Raw genomic sequence first — 11,263 nt, forward strand, 5'->3', positions numbered from 1 at the left:
GAAAATAACAATGAAATTTGGTCTCATTTACAATCACTTGTTTTCCATACCACTTATGTTACTCACTGTGTTGCCCATAACGATATAATTAGTTACTATGACAATATGAGTACTACATCTTTAAACTGATATTTCTTTATTAATTGGAAAATTTAACTCAATATTTACTGTCTAGCTCCAACAAACTAAAACGATAGCTTCTCAGAATTACACAAAAACATGTTATGATCCAATGAAGATATTTAATTGCTCCTTTCTGATATTTGACCTTATTGTGTAATTTTTTTATAATGATTTACTTTTCAATTTGTTCATAATATTTAATTGTCTTTTATGGACTGATTTATTTTGCCATCATAGTATTTTTATAATTATATACGTTTTGTTTTTATCTCTGCTGTGTTGTCTACATTTGCAGCTGGTTGAAATATGTAATTGTTTTGTTGAATAAAGTTTGAAAACGAACGTTTTTATTATCATATAGTTACAAAAAGGTCCTATTTAGCTAAGCATGATTTATTTATTCACCTAACTATAAATCCATTTATTTAAGAGTAATCGATTTATTTATCTAAAAGAACACAATGTTCGCTTGTCTTTACGAAAATACAAGTGTATAAAGTGATTGGCATCGTGATAACAATGATTGATCACTTTAAATTCACACTAAAAAAGTATGGACCTATGTGTCTAAAATAATGGAATAAAGTAAAAAACAAACAAATCAATACAAACCTATTTATTTTCATACACAAACATAACATTCAGAACATTGTAAAAAATATTTTGCAACAAGCTAAAGCTGGAGCTTCGTCTAAGTAGCTTGTTTTTGTGTCTCAGTCTTAAGAGAGCTCCAGCGCTTCCTCTGACTCTAAACGCTCCTCAGTTTTTTGCAACACGTCTCCTCCTCTTTGCCCTCCAGCTTCATCATCAGCCTCCACACGCTCCTCTCCTCCCTGTCCTGTGCTGCTCATAGTGGTGTCCAGCACGTCCTGGTCAGCACTGGTGTTCTGCGACTCGGCTCCCTCATCATCTTCATCTTCTACATCCATCTCAAAAACTCGGATGTGCCTCAGATTGGCGCTTAGCTGCCAGAAGAGAAAAAGTTAATGCCAGGATCCACTACATTCATTCGCTGGAAGAGATATGATCATCTGACCTCAATTATACCTCCATAATTACAGAATATTTCAGTACAGTTTGTTCAAACATAAAATCCATTAACACCAAATATAAAGGGAAGACAATTTTCACATACCACACAGGCTACTTTGCGGATTCCATTAACGGCCACAAACTGAGCCTTCATGCTTTCCAGTTCACGCCACTGATTCCCCAACACCAGTCCTTGGCTTGGAATGGCACTGCTCTGCTGGTCCAACCTGATTATACGGATTACATATTCAGAATCTTAACGAGGAATTCCAATCTTTTTTTAACCTGGGCACTATTTTCACACATTATGGGGTCTAAACAACTAATGGTTACAAACCTTTTTTTAATAGTTTAAGAAGACTGTTGCTTAGCTTGGTAGCCCTTGGAGCCAGTACCTTAAAGCATTAGCATCTATCCCTGCTGTGCCTTCACATGATGAACAGTGTGCTACACATGTAACATTTTGTACTAGTGGGGATTAAGGAATTACATTGTTTAATAATGTAATAAGACTCTAATCCGGCGAAGTGCAGAGTATTAGTGAACCTGAAATTCTTTGTGATAAAGATAAAGAGCTCTAATGACTACTGTATGCAATTTAACAAATGGATAGATATACCAACAGATAGTAACAGACCGACTATGTGACAGCACACAGACAGACTCAAGGAAACCTTGCACAAAACAGCCAAAACAAAGTCTCTGTTTCAGGGAAGATTCTGTCCTGTTAAAACCAGAGTCCGGTTTTTGTTTGTTTCCAGGCCCCAGTTTTTACATATTTTGGAGTCTTCATGACAAAAAGGAAGAAACAGTTTTTACATTACAGCTTTAAAATGGACTGCAAGTGCTGCTAGGTAAACCCTGCATCAGATCAAAGTACGTTCACTAAAAGTGCTTATTTTTGCCACTGACAGGCCCTGACTGCGTCTGAAAACATTAAAGAAAGGATCCCTTTAAAATACACTTTGTTCAAGATTTCTTTTTTTAACCAGAAACAGCTATTACATCACTTCTTTCAAAGCCACAAGACTCAGTAATTTTACTGTTCAAACACAGGAGTTTCTGTTTAACTGTTGTTTCGTCTGTTAGTTTGTTTGTGTTGTTGTGTGACTTCAGTGTTATAAATGGTTAATTTGGCTCCAACACAATATTTGTGTAACACAAAATTACAACAAACAAGCAGATCAAAGCAGCAGGAGAAAAGCAACTTCCTCCTCTGCGAAGTAAAACTATGGTCAATGGAATCTGGTTGCTTTGTAGAAAGTGTATAACAGCTGTGTCTGGTGTCAAACAAAGCATCTTATTATAACAAAAGGTCTAGCATGTACTCCAATCAGGAACCCTCAACTATTATGTTGCTTTTTGTACCAATTAGTCGTTTAGACCAAAACTGGAGAAAAACATGGCCCAAGTTTTGAAATACCAGAATGACACTTTAATTTGAAACTACTCACTCAGTTCTAACATTCAGCTTCCCAATTGTCAAGCAAACTGCACACTGATAATCATTTTCATAAAAAAGGGTTAGATTTCTAACAATGCATTCACAGAGACACACCTCGTGTTCGGCTCCCAGTTGAATTCAGTGTCACAGCTGAGTGTGGAAGCAAGAGGAAGCTGAGCGAGGACACGCCTCTTGTTCTGATCTTCGGTTCCTTGGAGGACCACCGTTAGCATCTCATCGTCATAGAAGCGAGCATCCAGGCAGCTGTATACACAATTAGGCCTGACAAAGAAAATCATAATAAGTCATGGTAGCACTTTCACAAGCTAAAGAATAACTTGCATTTATGTCTCCTTAAAAAAGAATAACATGAAAGGCACTCACTGGGCTGCAGCATTATCATCATCTGCATTGTCAAAATGGTGGCTGAGGTCGATGGACATGACGCTGTTGGGGATATGTCTGCAGGAGGAAAAGAAATGTTGTTAAAACACATTAAACCTGTAAAGAAAGTCACACATACACCAGAATGACACAAATGTACCTGTTGGGGTCTGTTGGTTTGCGTAGCAGGTAGAGCTTGGAGGCTGAAATCTCTGGCATGCAGAACAAAACATAGTGCATTTTGGCTTTCTTGTCATTCCACCTGAAGAACAACAAAGAAAGATCATCATTACAAATATCTGACCGCACAGACGGTTAGGAAACTGCATGATGTTTCGTTTCTACGTACAAAGATGGAAGCTCAAAAAGTCGTGGAGTGTTTTCAGAGCTGGAAAGACAAAGGACATGAACAAATAAATATAAATGTAATCACATTATTTTAGTAATTGATAGTAGAATAATACAGATTATTAGGAGACATATATCGTACCTGTCAGGGACTGTGTAAAGGGGCAAACAGATGGACTGTTTTACAGACTTCCCAATGACTTCCTGCATAGAAATAAGAAAAGAAACATGTGAAAAGAAAGAAAACAATCTTATAAAACCACATCTGAAGTTCATGTTTAAAAAGCATTTTCATTTTACCCAAGGAAGTATTAATAATTTACTTTAAATAAAAATGTTTTATATTGTACAGTATGTGTAAAAGGCTGCTGGGAGGCTTTTAATCTACACACAGAAAAGCAGTGCTGTTCCTATTATCTGTATCTACCCTTAAATTTTGATTCAAACTTCATGCATGTGGGTCACTGGGTCACAGACTGTAGTTAAGAAGTGGACGTCGACTCGCTGATTTGTGGCCTTCCATGATGTTGTGTTTTGGCTGTTTGGCTGCTATCTTAGTTTTTTGGAGCCCAAAGTGACAAAAATTGGACATCTGGGTGAAGACGCATTTCCACACCTTGGCAGTGACCCGTCAATCAAGTGTAGCCTTGACCTAAAGCATACCCAGCTTAATCATCTATTTTACTCTAAATGGGATCATAATTTACAAAATGAACATCATGCTGAGCGGAGCCGGAGGAGAAGAGGAATATTCAGAGAAAAAGATGAAAAAATTACGAGATTAAAGTCGTAAATTTGCCAGAAAAAATAGCAAATTTATGAGATTACCAAGTCACAAACATGCGCACGAATCCTCTCTGGACACCCACCCGAACGCGTAACGCACTTAATATAGTAGTCAGCCACAGCCGTGTATACACCTCCATCCATACAACAAATGGACTGAAATCACTGATTTAAAGTGGTTTTGTATATTTGTTGTCTGTAACGCAGGTTTACTTTTAGTATCTGTCATGAGTGCGTAGGGTAACTCATGTGTGATGGTAACCCCCGGGGCAAACGGGAGCATAATAACGTGTGTTTCTGCAGCAGAGGGTCACTCAGTGTTTCTCCTCCAAGAAATCTGCTTCTTGTGTGCAGAGAAAACAGGATAAATATGACTTCATAATCTCGTATATTTGCTCATTATTTTCGATCAAATTTGCAATTTTTTTCTGGTTAATTTCTCACTTTAATCTCAAGTTTATTACTTTTCTCCTCCGGCTGCATTTTTTTTGTTTTTTTGTTACAATGGCCCTAATACGCCGTCACAGTAAACTCATGAAAAAGTTTACTAGTGTTATAAATCAAGTGAGGCTTCGGCCCATTTTCATATAAATAAACAAATCAGACATTTTTTTTACAACCATTAGCGTCGCCTCCTGCTGGACATTAGAAAGAGTGCAGATTAAGGCTCCTCAACAGTGGCCAACATTGGCCTCACTAAGAAACTACGTCTTCTTTTTATATCCAGTGTATGGTGCCATTCACTGACACTTGTATCTTTGTGTTGTGTTGTAGTGCAGAAAAAGAGGAACATGGACAGAACACAGAACTCACAGCAGGTTTCTGTAGACATTGCTCAATCACGTTCTCCATCATCCTCTTGACGAAGTGCAGAGACTTTTGGGGATATGACGGAAACAGCAAAGGACTCTCTGGATAAAACAAACATTTGATCTGTTAGTCATTGAACTGGAATTTTAACGTAAATGGACACCCAGTAGTGTTGCCACAAACAGACATTTAACCTCATTTAAAAACAACAAACAAGCAATAAAGCTGATCATTAACGACTATTTTTCTGCACTTCTAAAGTCAAAAGTCAAAGCTCACCCTTCAGGTGTGAGCTCTCCTGTAAAAACTTCAGCCACTGGTTTCCCTTTGTGTTGGGCGGAGACACCAGGTCATCATCCTCATCCTTCAGGTACTAAAACGTCCACATGAAAGAAAAACCAGAATGTTGTGAGACAGAGCTGAAGTCGGAAACACCTGAGGTTACGCAACACAAAGGCACTCACCTGACCGACTCGTTCTACATTGAAGTATTTCCCTTTACGATCAAAGAGTTCTTCATTCTGTAAAACATGAGATCAATCAATCAACAGATGAAAACATTTATACTGTCTAACATGGAGTTTTATTGTAAAAGATTCTAATCATTTTGTGTGATTATGGACGACAACCTGACATGGAAACATATAAACACAGAAACAAAACGGTACTATTATTGTTTGCCATGTTTTAGCTACTGTGAGGATTTAGGAGTAAATTGGTGAGGCACATTAAAGTTCCCAAAGTGACGGTCGCCTTCTATAAAACATGCCGCACAAATTTAAAAATTACATTCTTATCTGTTATTGTAAAGACCAAAAAGATATAGTGGTTACATTTAAAATAAAACCAATCAATAGAAAAATGTGTCATCAGATTAATAAATCAACTGAAATCTTAAACAGCTATAAAGATGCTGAATTAACAGACATTAAAGTTCCACTTCGTAGATCTCACCTCACTGAAATGCTCAGACAGGAAGTCAGCAACAAAGGCGATGTCCTTCTGCGTCATCTGACGGATTCATCAACACGTCAAATCTTACTTCAGGTACACATTAACATATCACATCTCTGTCTGAGCAGCTTTAATAACTCACCTTGTTGAGCTCTGGTGGTACATGCTCCTCACACATTCTGAGCATAGCTGTGGGGAAACAAAGCATAAAGTAACAAATCAAAAATCTTTAAACTACATTAAATTGTATGAAAGCAATTAGAAATAAATGTCTCTACATCAGGAGTGACTTTTATTCTTACCTACATACAACCACCGGAAAAAGGCTTTAAAGTTTTTCATGCTCTTGTCGATCACCCTGAATGACAAAATAAAAGCAGTGAATATTTTTCAGAGCAGTGACGTGTGGAAAACAGCAGCAGACACAGAAATGCCTCCAACAATAACATGAACATCTCTAACGGAACATGAAGCGAATGATTTGAAAACTCACTGCAGAAGTTCGTTGGCTTTCAGAGAGAATGAACCCACAGCTGTGATGGCACCTGAAAACAGAAAACACAGGTGATCATTGTTGATGCTAAAAACATTTGATGACAATTTTACTGAACCTGCAGGATGAGGAGATGGTACCTTCTATGGCTTCTGAATCCAGGCCGAGGGGCTCGAACTTCTGCTTCCACAGAGACATGCCTTTCACCTCACTGAGGTGATACAGCAGAGCCTCAGAGCCACTGCAGCCGAGCAAAGGGGAGAGGGATACTTTAACATCCGAGCTTCAGGGAGCATGTGGTATAGAGGAGAAGTGAAAGGCTGAAAATACCTCTGCAGGTGGCTGATCACGAGCTTCTGGATGCTGGAGTATGAGGACTCTATGGAGTGGCCGAGCTTCTTCAGCCCCTGAAGAAAAATAATGTTTTTAGTTAAAGGAAAATCTTGTGTGCACTGCAAGAAGAGGTGCACATACAAAACCTCTTTCTCTCACCTTGACAGTCAGCTGGTTCATGAGAAGAGCCTGCAGTTCAGGGCTACATGGGAACAGAGACCAATGGTTACATTAATATGATTAACCAGCATAAGATATCCTGCATCCACCTACATGACACTCCACACATTACAACAGAAATCGCCTGTTTTCTCACCTTGACTGTCCCCACAGCAGAAGCTCCAGAAACTCATCTTGAACCTGAGTGCTCGTGTTCTTCTCCTAGAAAAAAAGGGACATATAAGACATTTGTTTTGTAGCAAACTTAAACTACAAACCCTCGACAACTGACCTGAACAAACTTAGTCAGTCTCAGATCCATCTGCATGAGGATGTCCTCCCAGGCTTCACACATACAGGTGAGTGAGAGGTGCAGGTACTGCAGCAGCGTAGAGATGTGTGTGAACTTGCGTGCCATCCTGGTGACCTCAGGCAGACAGTCTGACAACAAGCCCGTGTCCAGCTGGAAGACAAAGATGGCCGATGAGATAAAGCAAATACAAACACAAAGAGTGAGCAGAAACTAGGACATGAAGGAAGTTAAATCATCCGTCTGACCTGGATGTAGCAGATCTCTGGGTTGTTGTCTGCAGACCTGACTTCTGTGATGACGGACAGAGACTTGAGATCACTGGACAGGCTCAGGCTGCGGCAGGTTCCTGATACCTAGAGAGTTATTACATGAATAACTACATTTTATGAGGTATATTGCTTTTACTGTCTTTGCTATTTGTTTAAAATGTCTTTGAGAACTTTTTAAAGCGCTATATAAAATAAATGTATTATTATTATTATTAATTATTGCTGAGGTCTGCGGACATTAATCCCGAGCAGATCTTCCATGTTTGCAATTTGTAAAGTTAAAATTTCAAACTACATTTTGCCAAACAAGGAGGTCATGTATACATCTTTTCCCCATGGGAATCGGCATCTCTGTGAGGACATTTTTTTAATCAATAAACAGTTATAATGTGGAGGCCCATGAGTAGAAGTGTTAGGGAGCAAATGCTAACCAGACATTTGACAACAAAACGTCAGGAAATGTAATTAAAATACTCTGCAGGGAGGACACACGTGTGGTGGGTTATTTCTAAATCACAGAAGGGGCCCCTGTAATGGTGGACAAGTGCAAACAGGGTTGTAGACATTAAATATTTAATTTCTTACATTAAAAGATCTTTCATTTTCATGCCACAGGTACAGCTCTTTGGTGTTTTCTTAAGATTTATTATCTAAAAACATGAAATCGTTTATAATTACTTTGTGATTCATGTAAACATTGTGAACTAACTGTGTTGGGTCTGTGTCAGACGAGAGGTTTCACCTTCACAGTACTCCATGAGGCCAAACTAAAGAAATGCATATTATATAAGGATGTTTGGACAGTGCAAACCACTTCACTGCTGTTATTGTTTAATGACACTGCTCTTCACTTTAGATACAATATTTCAGCTAACAGTTTATCAGTAACCAACATAAAACTGTTAACCTGATTAATTAATAGGTTTTGTAAGATGTAATGGACAACTATTACTAATAAGTGAGAGAGCCTTACCCCTGTTAGCGTGGCGATCTTGTACATCCCGTAAGCATAAAGCTCCACAAAGCCAGCGTCTCCACCGAGAACAAGAATGTTCAGCCTGAAAGCAAACAAACAAAACAAGGTGATGAAAAATCTTCAGTCCAACATAAAGACTCTTTTTTTAATCTGTGTGTTCCTGAAACCTTTTGTTACCTGACTTCTCCCAGGAGGTTCATTATCTCATCAGACTTTTCCTCGCTGTGACAGAAAGATAAGAACATAAAGTTATTATCACATGATAGAAAATCAAACAATACAATGATGTCATTAAAATACTGCCCCACCTGAAGATCTTTGAAGTTGTGCTGTAGCTGGGGTAAAAAGAAACGTTTTGAAAAATGTTAATCATTGAACGCAGGATCAGCTTTATTTATCTGACCTGCAGCTAATGCTCGTGTTACCTTTTGGGGAGTGTTGGTAATTTGGGAAGAAATAGTTTGGATTCGTCTTCTGAGTTGTAGAAGGAGCTGAGGGCACTGAAACACAACAAAAGACCAAATATTCACATTATTCGAGACAATCAGACGTCATATGTTCTATTGATTTGATCCCTGAGCCTCATGCATACCTGCTTTCCTCCGTCACCTCCATCCAATGCATGCAGGTTACAGGGTTCTGCATTGGAAACACATGGAGGATCTCTGCTTTCTCAACACCACACAGGACCACCTGTTTAGTGTCTCTGAGGCTGAAGGCCAGTACTGGGGATTAAAGAGAGGATACAAACATGACAGCTTTGTATTCCCAACAACATACAGACATTAAAAAACACTAAGATGGACAGTCTTGTCTTACTTTTGCCATCAGGTCGCCAGGCAAGTGCAGTGATCTCCTTTCCAGTACACTCAATGGGAGGTAAGCTCCAAACACGCTGGAAACTAGCCAGTCGATGGAGCAATAACTGTGGAAGAACATGAAGATGAAAATAACTATAACACCTATAAAGATAAAGATTTTACAGAAATAAAATAAGCCTACCTCTCCAGTTGTGTTTGCCAGCGCAATAAGATCCCTTTTGGGAGACCATGCCATACACAGTATGGGGTTAGGAAGCTGCTTCTCCCCCACCTGCCTGAAGGCAGGCATGTTGGAGGCTGTAAGATGGGAAAGTTTATTTATTTATTTTTTAATATGTGCATAACAGACACAAATAAAGTACAGTTGAATCTTAAAAAAACTGCTGCCATGTTACAATCTAACCCTGTTATTTGTGATTTAGTTAGACAAGTTGAGCATTTGTTATGTCCACAGTTTGTTTATGTCTTACAGGAGAGCAAAATATACTGATTGTATTATTTAACCAGAAAGGTCCTATTGAGATACAATATGACTGCAGCCAGGGAGTCCTGTCAATATAAGCAAAACATTTGGGGCTTTAAAGAATCATGGTAAATAATGGGGGTTATTCGGAGCAGCAGAACATTGTTCAACATTGTTATTGATATTTATTTAGAATATATCAAGAAAGATTAATAGTAAGATATTTCATTGATTAAGCTAAATTAAAAGACACTTTATCGCTTAATTTGTTTATATCAGTAAAGGTGGACTACTGTGTTGTGGACTGTGTTGTATTGAAATAAACATTTGAAAATGTCACCATAGCATCTGGGAATCACCACTAGCATGTAAAAAAGTGTAAAGCAGGTGGATAACGACATGCATAACAAACGAAGTAACGAACTGCACAGTGCTAGAAAGCTAAATTAACCCACTGCTAATTAATGGACACCCTTACCGTAAAGAGTTGACAGATCCAAACCTTCTGTTCCAATGTAAACGTTAGATGTTGTTAGCAGGTTTGTTAGCAAGCTAGCGAAGCAAGAGGAGAGAAAATCCCATGGCTAATTTATCCGCGCTCGACATCAAAGGCAGCCAAACAATTACTGTAACATAAGAATGGTTCATATGAAAGTGTCAAACACACTCTGCTCTGTCATGTGAAGCACTTGAATCAAGTTTCCATCATGATGTTTTACAATTAGGAGAACAGCGCCATATTTTTCGTCTGACCAATCATTGTGAAGCAATGGTAAGCGTGAAAGGACAAATTTACGCGGAAAGGAAACGCGATTTGAAATGCCAGACACTCAGTGTCTGTTGAAAGAATTTTAGGAGAAACAAAACTTCCCCAAAACAATCAATGTAAGTATAAACTCATTTCAGTTTAAAAGTGTACATCGTTTCCGAGAGTGTTAGTAGTTTATTGTGTTAGCGTTGGTGCTAGTCAAGTGAATGGTTGTTGTAACTACAAAATCACATAACTTCATTGCCCTCTAGCGATGACAGTGCGTAACCATATTTCTGGAAAGTTTTTCTTTAAACGTTGTATGCTTATAAATCTTTTCTAGATACATCTTTTACTATTGTAAATGTTATTTTAATGATCACAATATTGCCTTGCTCGAATCCAGCGATGCAACAACAGTTACCTTATCTGCTAACATCCATACAAGGTTCTGTATACCGTCTGATATGATGAAGTGTGGACGACAGTAAACAAGGTTATTTACTGCCCTCTAGTGGGCAAAGTTAGGAACTGCAACGCGTTAAATCTGTTAAGCTAACGTCAATAGTGACTTGATAGCGTACTGAGACTTCCGGTACGAACTTTCAAAATGACATCAATAAATTAAAGCTAATAGACATAAACTAAAGAAAATATTACGAAATAATAGTGTAAATTATTCTCTAGTGGTCACATTTAGAGACTATTAACAAAAACGTTAGCACTAATGTCGTAAGTATCTGTTTTAATTAAAAAAACTTTTTTTTAAATTTAACAACGGTTTAGCTACTTCATACGAACCTCATT

The 11,263-nt window shown here is 38.2% G+C and overlaps 1 protein-coding gene across 1 annotated transcript; it reads right to left on the bottom strand.

Moving 5' to 3' along the window:
- Positions 1-743: 743 nt before the first annotated feature.
- anapc4 (anaphase promoting complex subunit 4) lies at positions 744-10,415 on the bottom strand. Its single transcript, XM_069679982.1, has 28 exons — positions 10,187-10,415; positions 9,427-9,542; positions 9,244-9,349; positions 9,017-9,149; positions 8,850-8,924; positions 8,733-8,759; positions 8,602-8,646; positions 8,422-8,506; positions 7,425-7,532; positions 7,159-7,329; positions 7,024-7,088; positions 6,867-6,909; positions 6,705-6,781; positions 6,515-6,615; positions 6,375-6,426; positions 6,184-6,239; positions 6,024-6,070; positions 5,882-5,938; positions 5,392-5,448; positions 5,207-5,300; positions 4,931-5,028; positions 3,474-3,535; positions 3,333-3,371; positions 3,144-3,245; positions 2,984-3,061; positions 2,714-2,881; positions 1,259-1,382; positions 744-1,088 (listed from the first exon to the last, which is right to left on the bottom strand). The coding sequence occupies exons 2-28, from the start codon at positions 9,532-9,534 to the stop codon at positions 843-845; spliced, it is 2,424 nt and encodes an 807-aa protein (XP_069536083.1). The 5' UTR covers positions 9,535-9,542; positions 10,187-10,415; the 3' UTR covers positions 744-842.
- Between the last annotated feature and the right edge of the window lie 848 nt (positions 10,416-11,263).

Source organism: Semicossyphus pulcher, unplaced genomic scaffold, assembly GCF_022749685.1.
Source record: "Semicossyphus pulcher isolate SPU_LCO1_2020_fin unplaced genomic scaffold, fSemPul1.0.p SCAF_4, whole genome shotgun sequence".
NCBI classification, from domain to species: Eukaryota; Metazoa; Chordata; class Actinopteri; order Labriformes; family Labridae; genus Semicossyphus; species Semicossyphus pulcher.